General features: G+C 43.6%; 1 protein-coding gene across 1 annotated transcript in view; it reads left to right on the top strand.

Annotated features, from left to right (window-relative positions):
- Positions 1–766: 766 nt before the first annotated feature.
- The window catches only part of LOC144115308 (isovaleryl-CoA dehydrogenase, mitochondrial), a gene marked incomplete at its 3' end in the record, with an annotated part of 37,176 nt that continues 20,630 nt past the window's right edge, over positions 767–17,312 (top strand). Inside the window, 6 exon segments of the mRNA XM_077649644.1 lie at positions 767–942; positions 3,839–3,928; positions 5,672–5,723; positions 9,104–9,273; positions 14,566–14,659; positions 15,553–15,689. Coding sequence (XP_077505770.1) covers positions 787–942; positions 3,839–3,928; positions 5,672–5,723; positions 9,104–9,273; positions 14,566–14,659; positions 15,553–15,689 — 699 coding nt within the window.

Raw genomic sequence — 17,312 nt, 5'->3', positions numbered from 1 at the left:
CTTCATACCTTCCCAACCTAGCCACCTTACCCGGGAGAACACCACTCGACCAGCCGCGGACCAGCGAGGCAACGTGCGTCAGTATACGGGACGGCTCCGTCGTGCTCCTCAGGTCGTCGGACTGTCGCAATGCCCGGTGAACAAATTGTGTTTTGTTTAATTGTTTGTCTCTCTCTCTGTGCTAGTGCACTTTAGGTGCAAAGATTTTGTTGAATTGTTATCTTTCTCTATTGCTTTGCACGAGCTGCATTGTATTTGTAAATCACTGTGTTTGTTCTCGTACGAGTGATTGTGGAATCCCCTGTATTGTCTCTTAGTTGTATAAACTTTGTTTTGTGAACCTTTGGCTCCGACCCATTCTCTGGCTTGCGACCAGCGAAAGCTGGGCACCAAACGACTACCCCTCTTGTCACTTGGTAGCTGGTCTTCGGTGAGCTTGCCACGCTGAGTCGAGGGCGTCTCCTTTGTGATCGAGACCGCTACCCCCACACGCTCTAAGGGTGTCTGGGAGTGCACGCAAAAGTGCGCGAAGTGGTGACAACCGTTCAGGTGTGTCCATTCCGGCATTCATGTCATGAAATAAATGCGCAGGTCAGATGGTGTGATACGGGCAACGCGCGATGTAAACGTGGCGTCCACGGCGAAGCGAGCGAGGCGGGAGTGCCTTGAGAAACCGAAAGTGACAATAGCAGACGATTTTCCCGTGAGCCTTTGCACTAATCGCTTTAGCGCAGGTCACCCAAATGGAGCATGCTACAGGGGCGTGAAATAGTTCGTCCGGCAACTATGCTAGTGAACATGTCGGCTGCCAGCGGTATGTGGTCCTCGCTCCTTCGTCTCGGAAAATCGACCAAAGGACTGCCGTATAGGCTGTCAATTAGAAAATGCGCTTATTATCCGATTCAAGACGTTATGTACGGGCTTAGCGCCGAGCAAAAGGAGGTACGATCGTTGAATCTTCTTTTCTCTTTTTTTTTTCGCACGTCATACGATATCGTATATCCATCTGCTGCAGAGCCTGAGTGTTTTCGGAATCGGAGCTACCGGCATTCACCTCATTGTAGCCTTTGTTTTGCATGGAGCTGCATAGCATTCGCGGGAGTCAGAGCACAAATTTTTCTACACGTAGGCTCACATACTTATTCTACGCTGCATGACAAATGGCCGTTATCCGCCTGTCTACGCTGATTGCCAACTCGTGGGTTATATGCCACGATGTAGTGTATTTGTAGTAGTTCACGGCAGCCGGCACCGCAGCTCGGGAAACATGTTGCTGGCAGTGTCGTCTCATTGGCTGGCTGCAATCACGGGACGTCTTCCTCGATTCTTCCTTTACGCCGACTGCATGCATACGTGCAGAACCCGTTCATTCCTCACGAGGTGTCGGACGAGTGTTGCGCCTTATTAAACTTTTTAACCCAGCAGCGGGCCGATACCTTTAAAAGACAGCTTATAATACCTGTAAATCCTGGAAATGACTGCCCGCTTCCGCAGACCATAGTGTTTGAAACCCCGTGCCAAATGCCGGAGGCAGCGTCAAGCTTGGAAAAGAAAATGTACCGTATGTACTCTCGTCGTTATTCGAACCCGCCGCGGTGTCTCGGTGGCTAAGCTTCATGCCGCGGCGGCAAATTTCGACCCTGTCATTTTCTCAGAGTACTTGCATACGCAGTGTAAACCAACTTCATGCCTGCTCCTAAAACTGCGTTTCTACTGGCCGCGTTACCGTTTATTGCTGCCGTTTGGTTTCTTTTTTTCGTTATTTTCGCTTAAGGGTTTTTGTTTTGATGCTAATGTGCTCATTTATCTGTAGTTTTCAACCTGGCATACCCACTTATGCCATGCCATAGAGCCCCTTCCTGGCTTCACCCATATCCCAGGTGCAGCTTCAGGACATTGAGCTCCACTAGCTATATCCTTATTCAGGCTAGTCAGCATCTGAATGAATTAAATACGCTTCTTAGATTGATTTGTTGTGTAGTGCTTCTGACTTCTGTGGCCTGATATTTCAAAATTAAATTTGACTGGCATAATTAGAATGCACAAAAATTTCGCATTTTCTTGTAGCACCACATGTGCTTTACTCTAGGGTTTCAGTAAGCTTTTAATACCCAGTGTCATGGGCTATACTTAGTTTTTTTTTTCTTTTTCCGTACCTCCATAATATCTGGAGTCTTACAAATGCAGTTAGGTTAATTACAACTGGCATGTTATTTCATGCAGTCGAGCATATATACCTTGAGGATAACTTCCTCCGCATGATAGTGGCCACCTTCCAGCTCCTACATGTATTCTTCAGGCCGTTGGCTGGGAAATAGATTGCCAGCTGCCTGAATAATACTACAGTGGCATTATGGTAGCTAACCAGTAGAGTCGAATTGCCAGCATCCAGCACTGTAAAATGAAAATGAAAAATTGGTTTTTGGGAAAGGAAATGGCGCAGTATCTGTCTCAGATAAAGGAGGGACTGAGAGAAGGGAGGAAGAAAGAGGTGCCGTAGTGGAGGGCTCCAGAATAATTTTGACCACCTGGGGATGCACAGCACATGGGCGCCATAGTGTTTCACCTCCGGGGTCGCCGAGGTCGGGTTAGGCACATTGTACATTTCTGGATGGATGGATAAGGCTGAACCCTTTAAATCTGGCGGTGGCTCAAGCCACCTAGCCATGACTTATGAAATTTTACTGTTGTCTTGATTTTATCCACCAATCAGATAACCTTCGCTTGGTTACTTCTACCCGCTTAAAATCTACTTTCCCTTCACTGTCCTTAAACCCCAATGCCTTGGATAAATCAGCCCCGCTGCTTTCCACTGTAGGGTGAAGCCCTTTACAGAAAAGTATCAAGTGTTCAGCCGTTTCCTCCTCCTCTCCGCACGCAAGGCACAACGTGTCTATCTCGTGGTACCTGACCCTATTTGTCTTAGTCCGCAGAACTCCCGTCCTGGCCTCAAACAACAAAGCTTCCCCTACAATTATCATAGATATTTTCTTTGGCAATTTCCTACTTAAAGATCCTGTACGTTCCTAGTGCCGGTTTCGTCAGCATCTGTTTTCCGCAGAGCTCTCTCTGTTTCTTTAACCTTTTTATTAACCGATAATTGCTGATTTGCCCCCAACTGCTGTTCAGATATTTGCTTGTCAATTTTCTAGTTCGCTTTCTTCATTTTGTGTCCACATTCCTCATGTACAGGTATCTGAAAACTTTCCTAGCCCACTGCTTTTCCTCCATTTCTTTCAATCGCTCCTCAAATGCTATCTTACTGCTAGCTTGTCTGCTCTCGAAAGACGCCCATCCCATATCACCTTGTACCCTCTGATTTGGTGTATTGCCATGTGCTCCCAAAGCTAGCTCCCCTACGCCACGTTGTTTTCTTTCTAACTTTGTTTGAACATCTGGTCTCATGCACAGGACCGCATTACCGAAGGTCAGGCTAGGAACCATCACCCCTTTCCATATCCCTCTTACCTGATATTGTATTATGCTGCCCCCCTGTGGCAGGGATATAAGAAAGCTATCACAATACACAATGCAGTTGTGTAGCAGGCTGGCACGTGGCAGTGACACTGGGAGCGAGGTTGATGCGTGAAGTTCAGCTCAACCTGGTTGTTTGTTTTCAAAGAGGCATGTACTGAGATGAGAAAACCACCCATTAGATGCTTCAAACAACAGAAACATACTTTGTGATGGTGTTGTGATGGGCACACCATGGAAGCTTGGCGCCTATTCCTGGGGCATGAACTACTTTACTGCCAACTTCCAAGGTTTCATCACAGCCGCATGTCAGTGCTGTCTCTATTGAAAACAATGTAATTTAATCTCCTTTCTTGCCTTTCAGCTTCGAGAAGCTGCATTCAACTTTGCCCAGAAGGAGCTTGCACCACATGCAAGAGACATAGACAAGAACAACCATTTTCCAGGATTTAGGGTACGTGTAACAATAGTGCAGGCATGAGGGGAGTAGAGAGCAGTTCTTCCTCTGTCTTAAGTAATAAAAAGGAGGGGGTGCAAATGGTTATAAACCACACCTAATGCTGTACACAGGACTGAATGGAGGGTACTATTTTTTTATCTAAAATGAAAGAATGTTGATGACAAGTTTTTGCTCTTATCAGTGGCTATTACAAAATGCATTTCATCACTGCTTTCTCTGCAGGTTTTTCCCCCTTGTGACTGAATTATGAGCATTGTGACAGTGAAAATGCTTAGTAGTGGCACCTGTCACTTTGCTAGCACAGGTGTGAGAGTAGAAAGCTTGTATAAAAAGGCTAGGTGGCTGATGTGCGGCTGCCACACCTGCTTTTTTTATTGTGCTCACATTAGCCCTCATTGTGCTGTCTCTCTAGCGGCAGGCATAGAAGTGTTCTGCTATAATTTATTTAGTGCTGTCAAAATTTTCATTTCTGAGCTTCATTATCAGGCTTGTAAGTTGCAAGTAATTGTAGCAAATTTTTGTGCAGCTGATTCATCTTGTGTTATTGGAAATTGATGAGAGAAATGGCAAGGTTAAGGGTAGGATCCGAGCCCAGTTTAAGTTACTAGTGAGGTCATTTTTATCTTTGCACTTTGATACATGATTGCACAGCAGCAGTATTAGGGCCCCCTGTTTTTGGGTGGGGCAGCGGTTCCTGATTTATGTACCCGCAGCAGCTATAATGTTGTGTTAAACCCAGTTTCTACTCCAATGTTCACCGTAACAGCTGTCCTCTAGAAAGCTCTCCACAATCATTTTAAATGATACTGTGAACCTGGCCATGTCACCCAGGGCATGGTGTCTGTTCAGGATCAGTTAAAAAAATACTTGTGAACAGCAAGCCTTGAGAGCACAAGTATCTACCTGAAAGGTTATTCGCACCATTGCATTAAGCCTATTTATTCCTATACTAGCTTAGGCCAAAAGCCTCGTGTTTCTTCCTGATGGCACCTACGCTTTTAAAGTTACATCAAGACATTGGGATGAAAAAAAAAGAGCAAAAGGAAGTAGTGCTGGTAATGATTTACCTTGGTAAAACTTATTGGTTTGCCATAAATTTAAGTTACGTCATATCCCGGCCGAGACGATAAAAGCACTATAGGAGTGAAACTTTCTTTCAATAAAATAAGTAACCTGAAAAAGACTCAAATTGCGAAATGGTGTGTTCTGAGCTTCACATTTCTACCAGATTTTCAGTTGTAAATAGCGCTTTGTCTTTGCTCCCCCAGCTGCCGCGGTGGCTCAGTGGTTACGACACTCGGCTGCTGACCCGAAAGACGCAGGTTTGATCCCGGGCGCGGTGGTCGAATTTCTATGGAGGCGAAATTCTAGAGGCCGATGTACTGTGCGAGGTCAGTGCACGTTAAAGAACCCCAGGTGGTCGAAATTTCCGGAGCCCTTCACTACGGTGTCCCTCATAGCCTGAGTTGCTTTGGGTTGTTAAACCCCACAAACCAAACCATCTTTGCTCCCTAAAATTTTCAAGAAAAAAGTTGTCTGAAAGTGATGGGCCTATTGCTGTATGCTTACAGTGCTCTGTGAGAAAAGAGTATCACTTAAGTTCAGTTTTAGTCCATTGGAATCAGTCATGGCCACAGCCTAGTTGTGACTTGTGCATAGTACTTTTTTCAATGTATTAATCCTCTGCTGAGCTCATAGTTGTCACCCCTTTTTATATGTGGCGCATTGTTATTTCAGGACTTTTGGAAAAAGCTGGGCGACATGGGTTTCATGGGTGTAACTGTACCAGGTATGTCACTTGTGCCTGTTCTCTTCACAGCTTTTTTTTCAAGGATTTGAGTTTTGTTATGGTTATTTGCGTCACTTGTGGGGAACAAAAATAACTTCAAGAGTTTGCTTTTTTTGCACTATTGCAGTACTTTGCTGCAGGGGTGTTTTTTTGCCATTAAACAAAAAAGGTCCAGCAGTCTGTGTTTTAAATTGCTTCCAGCCACCGAGTTGGTATAGATGGCATAGGAGCCTCTTTCATAGTGCATGGTGGTGTTTCCTCCAGGGAACTTGTTAACGCTTTCACTCTAGTTTTTTGTGTACTAGCTTCTGGCCAGTGCTTAGCAAATGGAAATAAAAATTACCATTACTGTTGCCAAAGCTCTAGCAATGCAACTGCTGATATCTGGGTTCTTGTGGCATGGTAGCTGCTTGCCCAAGATGGAGTACTTTCAAACCATCTTGACTGCCTGGAGCTGGTCAATCATTAGCATTTGAATTTAGGTTGTACACTCTGTTTCAAGTAATACTTTGGTTTGGGCTGGTTGGCTCATAGTTGTAGAGAACACAGAGCAACAGGGATAAGAACACAGAGGGACGTATATACCACAGGACTGGTGCAGAGAGGCTTATTAGCCCATAGTACTGGCTCTGGTCGTGTAGTTTTATGTGCCCTTCTGTCACCTTGTCTCTTGTTTCACTGTGCCTTATTCAGCGCTGTTTCCTCTCTTGCTATCTGAGCAGTGGCAAGGCTACAGTGGTATTGTGTTTACTGGCTTAAAAGCAAACTGAATCATTAGGTAATCTGTTCATTTTTTTTGCTAAAGACAGTACATGATTTTTATGCTGATATTAGCCAGTATTTAGGGCTTTATGCTGCTTGTTTCTTCTCATAAGTGTGGTGAACTTAAGCACTCTTAACAAGCACAGGTTTTTGTGACATTATTGCCATAGATAATGCTGGAAATGGTTATAAAGATGCTCTGTATTCTGAAAAATTTTGACCTGTTGAAGGGTTTTAAAGTTTCAAACAATTTCGAATAGATAATTAGAAGAAGTTTGAGTCGAAAGCTTATTTCATCGCATTGTTTCTGTAATGCATCAGAGGCACTGGAGCAGACCTTCATAGTGGAGGCAGCTAATCTGTCTGAGGCATTTAGACCTCCTAAAATTCAAAGTTCAGTGGTTATGGTGCTCGGCTGCTAACCCGAAAGACGCGGGTTCGATCCCGGCCATGGCGGTCAGATTTCGATGGAGGCGAAATCCTAGAGGTCCGTGGACTGTGCGATGTCAGTGCACGTTAAAGAACCCCAGGTGGTCGAAATTTCCAGAGCCCTTCACTACGGCGTCCCTCATAGCTTGAGTTGCTTTGGAATGTTAAACCCCCATAAATCGAAAACCTCCTAAATTTTCTTTCCATTGCATCATGTATTCTGCTCTGGCGGTGATTCTCTTATGGAATTCGGCGGCTGAGTCCAAGGTTATGGGATCAAATCCTGGCTGTGGATAGGATAGAATCCTGGCTTTAGAGGCTGAATTTCAGCAGTTGCAGAATGAAAAAATGACTCTTTGGTGTGCGATGTCAGTGCACGTTAAAGAAACCCAGGTGGCTAAAATTAATCCGGAACCCTCCGCTACGTCGTCTCTTATAGCCCATGTGTAGCTTTGAGATGTTAAACCTCGCGTACTATACCATAGCGTACCATCCGTTATAAAAGTACCATACCACTGCGCCCATGACTTGAGTGTGGTTATGCACATCTTTTGACAAAATGTTTATGCTAACTTGTTCACGTGGATTGGTTGCCGCAGCAGAATACCTCCTTGACATCTTTAGTAATAAAACCAGTCAGTGGCATTAATCACTGCCACTATACTGCCTAATGGCTATACTAGTGAGAGGTGCTTTGACCTGACAACTTTGGCAACAGATGGTACTGTCTCCGTGAAACGAAATGCGAACCGCGGAAAGTGCGGCCACTGGCCCAGCTTATGCCTCAGCCTGTCGCCAGGAAGCATAGGCGCGCCCATCCGCTTTGCTATACTTTTGCTTCTGTTTTCTTTGGCGTTCGGTGTTGAGTTTTGCCACTGGAGCGCCACATCCATTCTTTCTACGTATGGAAACTTGCCAAGCGCGGTTTCGCTGGCGGCAGCAGCTCTGGCCCGCATAGTTCAGTGAAGCGGTCGTTCTGGGCTCGCTTGCCTGCAGCGCTATAATTTTGCTTCCATCATCGTCGTATTATCAGCGTCTGGCTGCAAAGCGAACAATAAAAAACTTGATCGCGCTGTGCAAGTTTCCATACGTAAAAAGAATGATTGTGTCGTTCCAGTGGCGAAACGCGAAAAAGAACGTCAAAGTAAACAGAAGCAAAAGTATCGCAAACCGAATGGGCGCACCTGGGTTTCCTGTCGACAGGCTGATGCGTAAGTGGGACCTTTGCCCAGGCTTTCCGCAGTTCGCATTTCATTTGACGCTGATAGTACATGGTGTTAGATTGCTAGACTGCTTGGTGCTGCTGTGTAAAACCCAAACTTTGAAGAACTGCTGCATATCATGAATAAATGGACCTAGAGAAGAAAATGATGCGTAAAGTTGAGCTAATTGGTACCTGATTGAATGGGGATGGCGTGAAACATGTGATTACCGACGAGAAAGGTAAGACAGTATTGTGTCCTGAATGTTTCATCAGTAGTTCCATTCCTCACCTTGATGAAACATGGAACTACACCTTGGTGAAATGCAGAAGGTGCTTCCACATGTTGTGGCATATTAGTCTTGTGTTTACTCGCTCTATCTTTCATTAGCTCTGTCTTGCAGTTCATTCTAAATCACTTTTCTTTAATGGTCTGTATTTTATGAATTATTGTTGTTTCGTTTTATTTTTCTGATCACCATTGTTTGAAAAGGTGAAGTGCTAGACTGATATGTGTTAATCACTGCACAATTATGTTGCTTCACGCAGGTTTCTCAAGTTGTTTACCTTGCTTTTTTGTTTATTTTTGTCTAAGTTAGATGAGCAAAACATCTCATTTTACAGACTGCACCATTACTCTCCCGGCTTCCAATACTCATCAGGATGTTGTGAATTAATATATAGTTACAAAGTGCACTTTTATTATGTGATAATTATGAAAGCTTGAAACTGAAAACCAGAAGCTCTGATAAGACCATTGTTACATTAAATACTTAGGCAGGATAGTTCTTGGCTCACAAAAAGCAGAGAGATGTGTTGGAATGAAAAGTTGCATAAATGCATTTACCATTTTGTTCTGATCAGAGCATAGAAAAAAAACAAACGTGTTTGCTTGTTTTAATGTTTCAAATTGCAATAGCTGAATTTTAAAATGCGGACTGAGAAGCTATCTTAGCTGCTTAATGTTTCTTGCTTCTGCTTACTTCAGCGGAGTACGGTGGCCTTGGTGCGGGCTACTTGGACCACTGCATCATCCAGGAGGAACTAAGTCGTGCATGTGCAGCCATTGCACTCAGCTATGGTGCCCACTCAAACTTGTGCATCAACCAGATCTATCGCAATGGCACTGAGGAGCAGAAGAGGAAGTATCTCCCAAAGGTTCGTGCCACTTCTTATGTGACGATTGGTGAAAAAAACAAGTTGTAAGCTGAAAACAAGCTGACTCTAAACAATGCGTTAAGTGCAGTGAATCACAAATTGAAACTTGTCAAGTCTAAGTGCTACCAATCTAAAAGTTGCACAGTTCTGTCTTGTGATCGGTCGGATCCTCTTACTTCATGACTTTCCTTTAGTTTTAATTTGCCATCTGAAAATCAAAAACTTTTGCCAGTAGTGCTCCATGGATGCACATTGAAGATTCCCCCCTGGACAGATTTATGGAGAAGTCTGAATTAAATTCAAATTGCTCTTTATCTTTTATTTAATATGAACTCAGATGGACTGGGAGAGATTACTTTGTCTTTGTCAGATGTTCACTTTTACAGAAGGGCTCGAGATATTGTGTTCTAGAACAAGATGCAATTGTGTGAGGTTGCTTACTGCAGTTGTGTGAACATTTTGCTAATCGCACTGGATGGCACCGTTGCATTTAGACCTGCCATATGTTGCTAGAGGGCTTATTGGTGAAATTGCACGAACACTGCACCTAAATACAGTTACAACAAACAATGAGAGGTGCCGCTTACACTAGGGGTTCGAGTTGTCTCTTAATGCAAAGGGCATGGCTAAGGCCCTGTAATTTCCCCGTGTTTCCGCAAAAAATGACAGATCTTTGCATTTTTCGTGGAATAATGTGTCGCAGCCGCTCATTTTTTTGGTGATGCTGTTGCATTTGTGGACGTCAATGGGAATAATAGTATGATAGGAATGGAAATAATTTAATCATATGAATTCTCTGGAAACGTAGAATCTTGGAATGAACGAAGTTCTGCTAGTGCCTTGACATGCTTGCTTTCCTATCTGCTCAAGCAAGCTAGCACGACAGTTGTTGTTCTGGCAGCAATGTGCCTGCATGCTTCTGTGGGATGAATCACGATACTCACACCTGTAGGAAGCAGTATTACTGTATGTACATAGATATAATGACAGTTTTTGTTTTCTTTAATCGTCTGTTTAGAAATAACTTTGCGTTATGTCTGCAACAAAACTGCGAATACAGCATGAATTTGTTTTTTTTTCACTGTGCTTCAAGGTACCCACAGTAAGCTCACTCACTAGACTCCTGAGCTGCGAGGTAAAGCCAACTTTTCAACAACCGTGGGCCATCAAGGCATAACGCTCGGCCGCTTATGCACGAAATGCCGCATGTGTTAATGCATAGGCAGCTTCCAGCGGAATATTGCAGATTCTTTGTTCCCACATCGCAGGTTCAGAATCTTCCGCCGCAGGAAATTGGGGGGGGGGCCTTAGGCATGGTTCATGTGTTTATTCACTGTGTTACAAAAGTGGAGACCAGAGTGATGGCGGGAATTCAGTTCCATTTCTCTGTCGGTTTACATCACGTATGTTCTTGCATAGCTGTCACATATCCAGTAAAGCTGGTGTATAATTGCAACTTAGATCCATGTCGACTTTATGGTCATTTTTATGCAATTTGGACGCATTTCAACTGATACAGCTCGATTTTTCACACTGATATAGCTCGATTTTTGTGCACTTGCCATGGTGCATTCAATTCAAACTATAACTCTAAGGGGGATCAAAAATTGACTCAATTAAAGCCGAGTTAAAACTAATTTGTCACTTTAAATGATGGGGTTGGTATTCTCCATAGTCGGCACACAGTGGCCGCATTGTGCATGCATCATTGCTTTTTTTTATTGTTGCCAGACGCCTTCCACTACACTCACCTCAATACTAATTACAGGTTGTGGAAGTCTAGCTGAGTCCGTTTGTGCCACTCTCTCGGGAAGCAGTTATACGGCTGCACATAGTCCATGAGTAGAGCAAAAAGGCAGTGCTCTTCGAAGTAAGGACGAATCATCGGCGACAAAGCGCCTCTTAGACCCAACTTTTTGATCATGATGCCTGCAATCACTTGCATTTTACTTTTCATGTGTGAGTTTTTGCCAAGTGTGAGCAATAACACGTCATTGGTTTCAATGTTGGATTTCGGTTGTAAACACACCAAAGCCTAATGATGGATGCCAACACTTACGAAGTGCTAGTCTTTGGCACTTGGTGATTTTGCTTTCATCGTAATGGTCTTTCTGTCTCAGGCTGTGCATACGGGGGAGGCACAGCGCAATTCCAGCTGTGATGTGTTCCCCCCTGAACTTTCTCCTCATGTGCTTCTCAGCTCTGACAGTATGCAGCCATCGAATGAAAGCAGTTGCAGTCCTGTCTGTGGTCTGTGTGCACGAAGTGTGCCAGTGTCCTGATTGGTGCACATGCGGTTGAGTGGAAGTGACAGATCGTCGCTTTCTCCGGTTACTAGGTGACTAGGGGAATTTGAAGTAGCTATTTTTTTTATTGGATTTCATTTTTAGGATATTTTAACGATTCCCCCTCCCCCGAGTCAGTCTGAGAAATTGGTCAGCAACTTTTTGCACTTGCACTTGCATGCATACCACACACAGTCAGCCCTTGTAGCATGCCGAATTTCTGCTCTTGCCTTCTGTCATTGCTGCTTTATCTCATATACTTGTTTTTTTTTCCCACACTGCTGCTTGAGATGTTGTGCCTTTTCCCCAGACCTCACTCCCACCGTGTGATCTCCTTCCAGGCTGCTGTTGTATTGCACAGCTTTTTCACAAAAACCTCTGGACTGTGCAGCCAATTTCTTGATGGTGGAACAGCTCAGTGGCACACAAGTGAGGACAGGGTGCAGCACAACACTGTGTTGTGTCCTTTCCTTGTCCATGTGTCGTTACTGTTACATCACCATCATGTCGGACCATCTTGTTCGTCAGTTTGTGTTGCCAGTAGGGGTGTGCGAATATTGAAATTTTCGAATACGAATCAAATACAAATATGAAGAAAAATTGGCTTCGAATGTCAAATCGAATATCTCGTCAGCACAAAAAATAAATTCAGAAAAGATAAACAAGCAAACATTGTTGCTCATATTTTTTTCAAAATAGTGTATGGCCTTTGCAACTGAAATAAACAAAACTAGACTGCCTGAGCACCATATAAAAAAAAAAAAACATGATGTGCGCAGAAATGTACAGCACTTAATTGAACAGCATAACAGTATCCAACCTGTAATGGGGTCAGGCAAAATGGAATCCATAACATGACAAGACTGGAAACAAAAATAACATGATGGCTAGTAAAACCTCATTAATTAGAAGTTCAAAGAACCGACAGAAATGCCCAGGTTATTCGAAGGTCGATTTATGAAATGCCCCACGGCCCCCCCAAAAAAAAACTACCGACAGTGCGGTAGCCTTATGAGGCGGCTCTATCGTGCAAACTCCTGTAAGCCCGTGACGAGCCGCCCATTTTAGTGTACTGGAAGAACAACACTGATGCAAGCAAGGGGCTGGGGAACACATACTGGCGTCGGAATGGTGAGACTGCCTCTAAAAAGGAAAAAAAAAAAAATGACCAGCGACGCGTCAGTCAGCGTCTGAAAGCGGCACGGTGCTGAGATTGGACTACTGGCGAATGCACGGGCCGACAGTTACCATTGCCACGGGCGAATGGCGAAGCTCGGAAACCAAAACTACGCGGCCAGGTTATTTTTTTTACCTAGTAATAGGGGCCCTCCGAACGTTGTCACGCCTGCAGTTTCGCCCACATAAGAGGTGCATGGGTTACAGTGCACCATGCAATAGGCGGGATTTTTACATTATCGCTTGCCCTGTTGTGACCTCGACTCGCCCCTTCGGGGGCCTCACGCGAAATTCCGCAAGTAGGCTTTCCCGCATAGCGTAGTTGACCAAAATAAGATGGCGGTGGTCACGCTTAGAGAGTTAAGGTGACAGAACGAATGCCATGGGTGTGGGCATTAATTAGATAATATATTACGGAAGGATAAAAATTAAACGCGCTTTCGCGTTGCAATTGTTAGGAGCGGGTCGTCCCCCATCTTGTTCGCAGCACGTGTGATATGTGGGAAAGCCCACTTGCGGAATTGCGCACAAGGTCAAGCCTAGCGGCATCGGAATGTGATCGGTCCACACGATAAACGATGGAGAAGAGAGAGAGAGAGAACAGGGCCTTTATATTGTTTTCCTGGAACTTTGAACTCTATATTCAGATAATTTGCCCAGACATTGCGCTTTTGCCACAAACAAATTTACGAAAGTCGGCGAGGTATATGATCGCTGCCGAGCATTCGGGAATTTTTGAATATTCGGAAATTCACGAATATCATTTCTCGAATATGAATATGAACCGAGTATAAACATATTCGATTCGTATTCGAAATTTCGAATATTCGCACACCCCTAGTTGTCAGTTTCCTGTAATTCAGCTTTTGCTAATTGGTCCTTTTCGTTTTTTCTGGTATGCTTAAAGGCTTGAAAATACCAAAAAGCCTATGCTTTTCCATAATAGCAAGTGGCCATAGTTTTAATAGTCCAAATGTAAATCCTTTTATTCAGCATTTTTTCCACAATCAGCCAGGAAAAAAAAATACTGGGACAGGAACAACAGGCTGCTATTCTAGTGGCTTGACGGGGTTCCTGACCCTGTCTTGGCATGGGTAGCAGACAACAGGCACTTATATACAAAACAGAATAAAACTAAAATAACACCAAAATCATACACGCGCTCAAACACATCGCGTAAGTAATTTTCAGGTCACAGGAACCAGATCAACAACAACGATGACGTTGCAGCCAACGTCATCGAGTTGGCTGCAAGCACTTCTGGCTATGCGAAAGACAGTATGAGAGATTTTTAAAATTTAAGTTGCAAGGAAATGAAGGTATTCATTTTTTCGTGTGTGTAGTTTCTAGGCAAAATTCAGGAACTGCGACCGGCTGCAGCCGAAGCATAATTGTTCCTCAACTCAGAAAGTGGTCCTTTATTTAGCCTACTGATAGTACTGACCAAGCTCCACTGCGTAGGATCGCTTGCCCAGTACCCCCTTCTGGTTAGCAGAGGCCAACAGGACAAGGTACTTCAAATAAATAAGAAGTTTATTTTGGTTCAGATTGTGAATTTATGCTTCAGTTTGAATTTCAGGGAATCCATTTTTATCTACTAACTTTGTTGAATTAATGGGAGTTGAATTTTTATTTTCTGTTTTAGTTGCCACGGCCCACAAAGAAACAAAAGAAATGCTCTAAACTTCATTCTCACTGCAGTATTGTAGAGTTGGCACATTGCAGATAACAAATGGGCGTAGTTTTTGCATTTACACTGTGAGCAGATTGTTGTGTTCTGCAAAACAAGTTATGTCTCTATTTGCCTTCGCTTGTTTCTTTCTTTTTGCAGCTTATAAGTGGGGAGTTCGTAGGGTCACTAGCCATGAGTGAAGCTGGCTCGGGTTCGGATGTTGCATCCATGAGCCTCACTGCCGTGAGGGACGGTAGGTACCTGTTTTTGATTTTGACCATATATTTGATCTTTCTCAAAAACAGCGTACTCAATCTATCAGCTGTGCGCAGTGCATGGGGGTGCAGTTGGTATTAAAAATAATGCGTTGCTGCTTTTGTGGGGCTAAATGGCTGCCAAGCAAATAAAAATGACATTTTGGGAGCTACTGATTTTGCCTAAGTTATGTGTCAGCAGTTTCATGTGTGTGGAAAGTTAAATGAGACTGAAGAGCATGAATTATACTGGTTTGTGTCTATGGGTGGTTTGATTGGAGTGGCACAGTAGCCACAGTAAATATTGAGATGCATTATATTGGGAGTGCAATGTTTTTTTTCTTTTTTGCTGGGATTTGCCACAGCCAACCTTGCTTCTCTAGTAGAGATTTTTTTCTCCTCAGGCTGTACATTGGCTGTGATATTGTGAAAGATTTGTTAGGTAAACTACAAGGCTACTTTTGGAGCATAGCTTTCAACACATGAAAGCATATTTAAGTATTGTAGTATGTCTCAGGTGCAGATAAGTAGTTTATAGGCATAGCCTTGCTAGTACCACTGTCACACAGGTGCTCCCAATAGACGGTGGCAGCACCTGTAAGTCTGCGAGTCCATTGCACTTGCAAAAATCTTTTCGGGTTGATAAAAACCTTTAGCACTGTATTGTGCAGGGTGCTTACCATGAGAACCACTCAACGATAATAAGCAACAATTTGTGAGCTGTAGTGTTCCTTTAGGGTTTTAACAGCTGTAGTGCTCAAACATGATTGGTACTTCCTCTGTGACAGTTGCATGTGAAGAATAATACCTCATTATTATTTAGCATGTGCTGAACTTGATAAGCTCCTCCAGGTCGTGTCTGCTTGATCTGACTTTAGGGTTTATCTTTCAGGTGACCACTACATTCTGAATGGCACGAAGTTCTGGATCACAAATGGGTCCCTTGCCGATGTTGTGTTCGTCTATGCCCGTACTAATCCCCTTGCAGACAAGCCCCAGCATGGCATCAGTGCATTCATTGTAGAAAAGGTGGGGCAGTCAGTTTTGTTTCTTCAAGCAGTGCAGCTTTTATCTTGCACAGTGCCAAGCAATTTGTTAGTGTTGTCTTGCACATTGAATTGTCATATGTGTTAAATATTTATTTATAGGCTAAACTTAGTATTGCCACAAAGCTTTGTTGTTTATTTTTCCACGTTTGTTTATTGCCTCTAACATGCGGCCTTGTTGCTTTGTTTCCTACATGTGCTGCAGAGTGCTCTGAAATGAGTGTGATCATGAATGGCATTTTTTGGGATCTTCGAGATTGTTGGTGTTTTATGTGCTCTCGTTTCTAAACTGAGTGGGGCCGAAAGTGATGGGCATTCCTGATCACTACAACTGCTGAAAGCATATATTGCTGAAACTGCTGTTGCACTTTCTTTTGGAGCACAAGTTCACCCAGATAAATAGTTTTCAAATTCCATACATTGTGTTCGTTCTGTCCTGCCTGCTGTCACCACTACATCACAATGTAAAATATCTGGAAATATCAGAATAATGAGATAAGAGCTCATGTATTGTTTCTTTATTTTAGTCTTGATCTTTCAGAGCGAGGTTCCAGTTTAAAAAAAATGTTTCGCTGGGTTAATTGGTTCATGTTGGAAGGCAAAACAGTGGTCGCAGATGGACAAGACAAGAATGGACAGATTCATATGGGCACTGTACAGTGAAATCTCGTCAATTCAGCCTTCAAGGAACCGGAAAAAATGTTCGAATTATCCCTAAGTTTGAATTATCGAATGGCCCTCAAACTTCCGAAAACCGTTTGCATCATAGTAATTGTATTTAACGCTTGGACGATGGTTTTCTACATTTGACGTGAAAACCAAGTGACAGTGACGATTCTTCGCGGTTTCATCAAGTGCTTTGCTTTGTGTGCACGATCAGGAATGTTGAAGTATTGCTCCATTATTGTAAAGGCCTCTGCGGCTCTTTTCACAGTGCGACTCACAGTGGTGCTTCTTCACAAACGGCCCCGGGGCATTTTGAGGATGCTTCACTGCATGGACTGTGAACAGTGTGTTTCAGCATAGTGGAATAACGGAAGAAGAATGCGGATGAAAGCGAGGAAAACGCGTAGGCGTTAGAATGGTGTGACGCCATTCCAAAATAAAAATAAAAGACCAGTGACACGCCAAGCAGCATTCCAAATAGCATGTCTGACCGATTCCTGAGGTGTGCAGGCACCGCTGCTTCATGTAATTCAGGCTCGGGGAGATCTATATGGATAATTGTTGGCTGCGCGGGTCGCACCTTGACGTGACCCTCAGTTTGAATTAACCGGTGCAAGGCTGCCCATGCCCGAATTAATGAGGGGCTGATGCCATAGGCGTACGTGGGTGTCGGCTGGGATTGTGCTCCTAGTTCGAATTTCCAAATTAACAGGGGTCGAATTAATGAGGTTTCACTGTCATATTTAACTTGTAAGGCTTTATGATTACAACCTGTGCTTCCCATGGATTCTCGAAATGTGTATAACCCACTTTGTGATGCTCTCTGTATTCAGGTATACTGTAAAGTACCATGACATCGCATAAAATTGCTTGGTTTGAAATTATTGGATAATTACATCATTATATCTTAATTGTACTCACACAGCTGCTGTTACATTCA

Source organism: Amblyomma americanum, chromosome 1 (assembly GCF_052857255.1).
Source record: "Amblyomma americanum isolate KBUSLIRL-KWMA chromosome 1, ASM5285725v1, whole genome shotgun sequence".
Taxonomy (NCBI): Eukaryota; Metazoa; Arthropoda; class Arachnida; order Ixodida; family Ixodidae; genus Amblyomma; species Amblyomma americanum.
The sequence above is the reverse complement of the archived record's forward strand: the minus strand, read 5'-3'. Positions and strand labels throughout refer to the sequence as shown.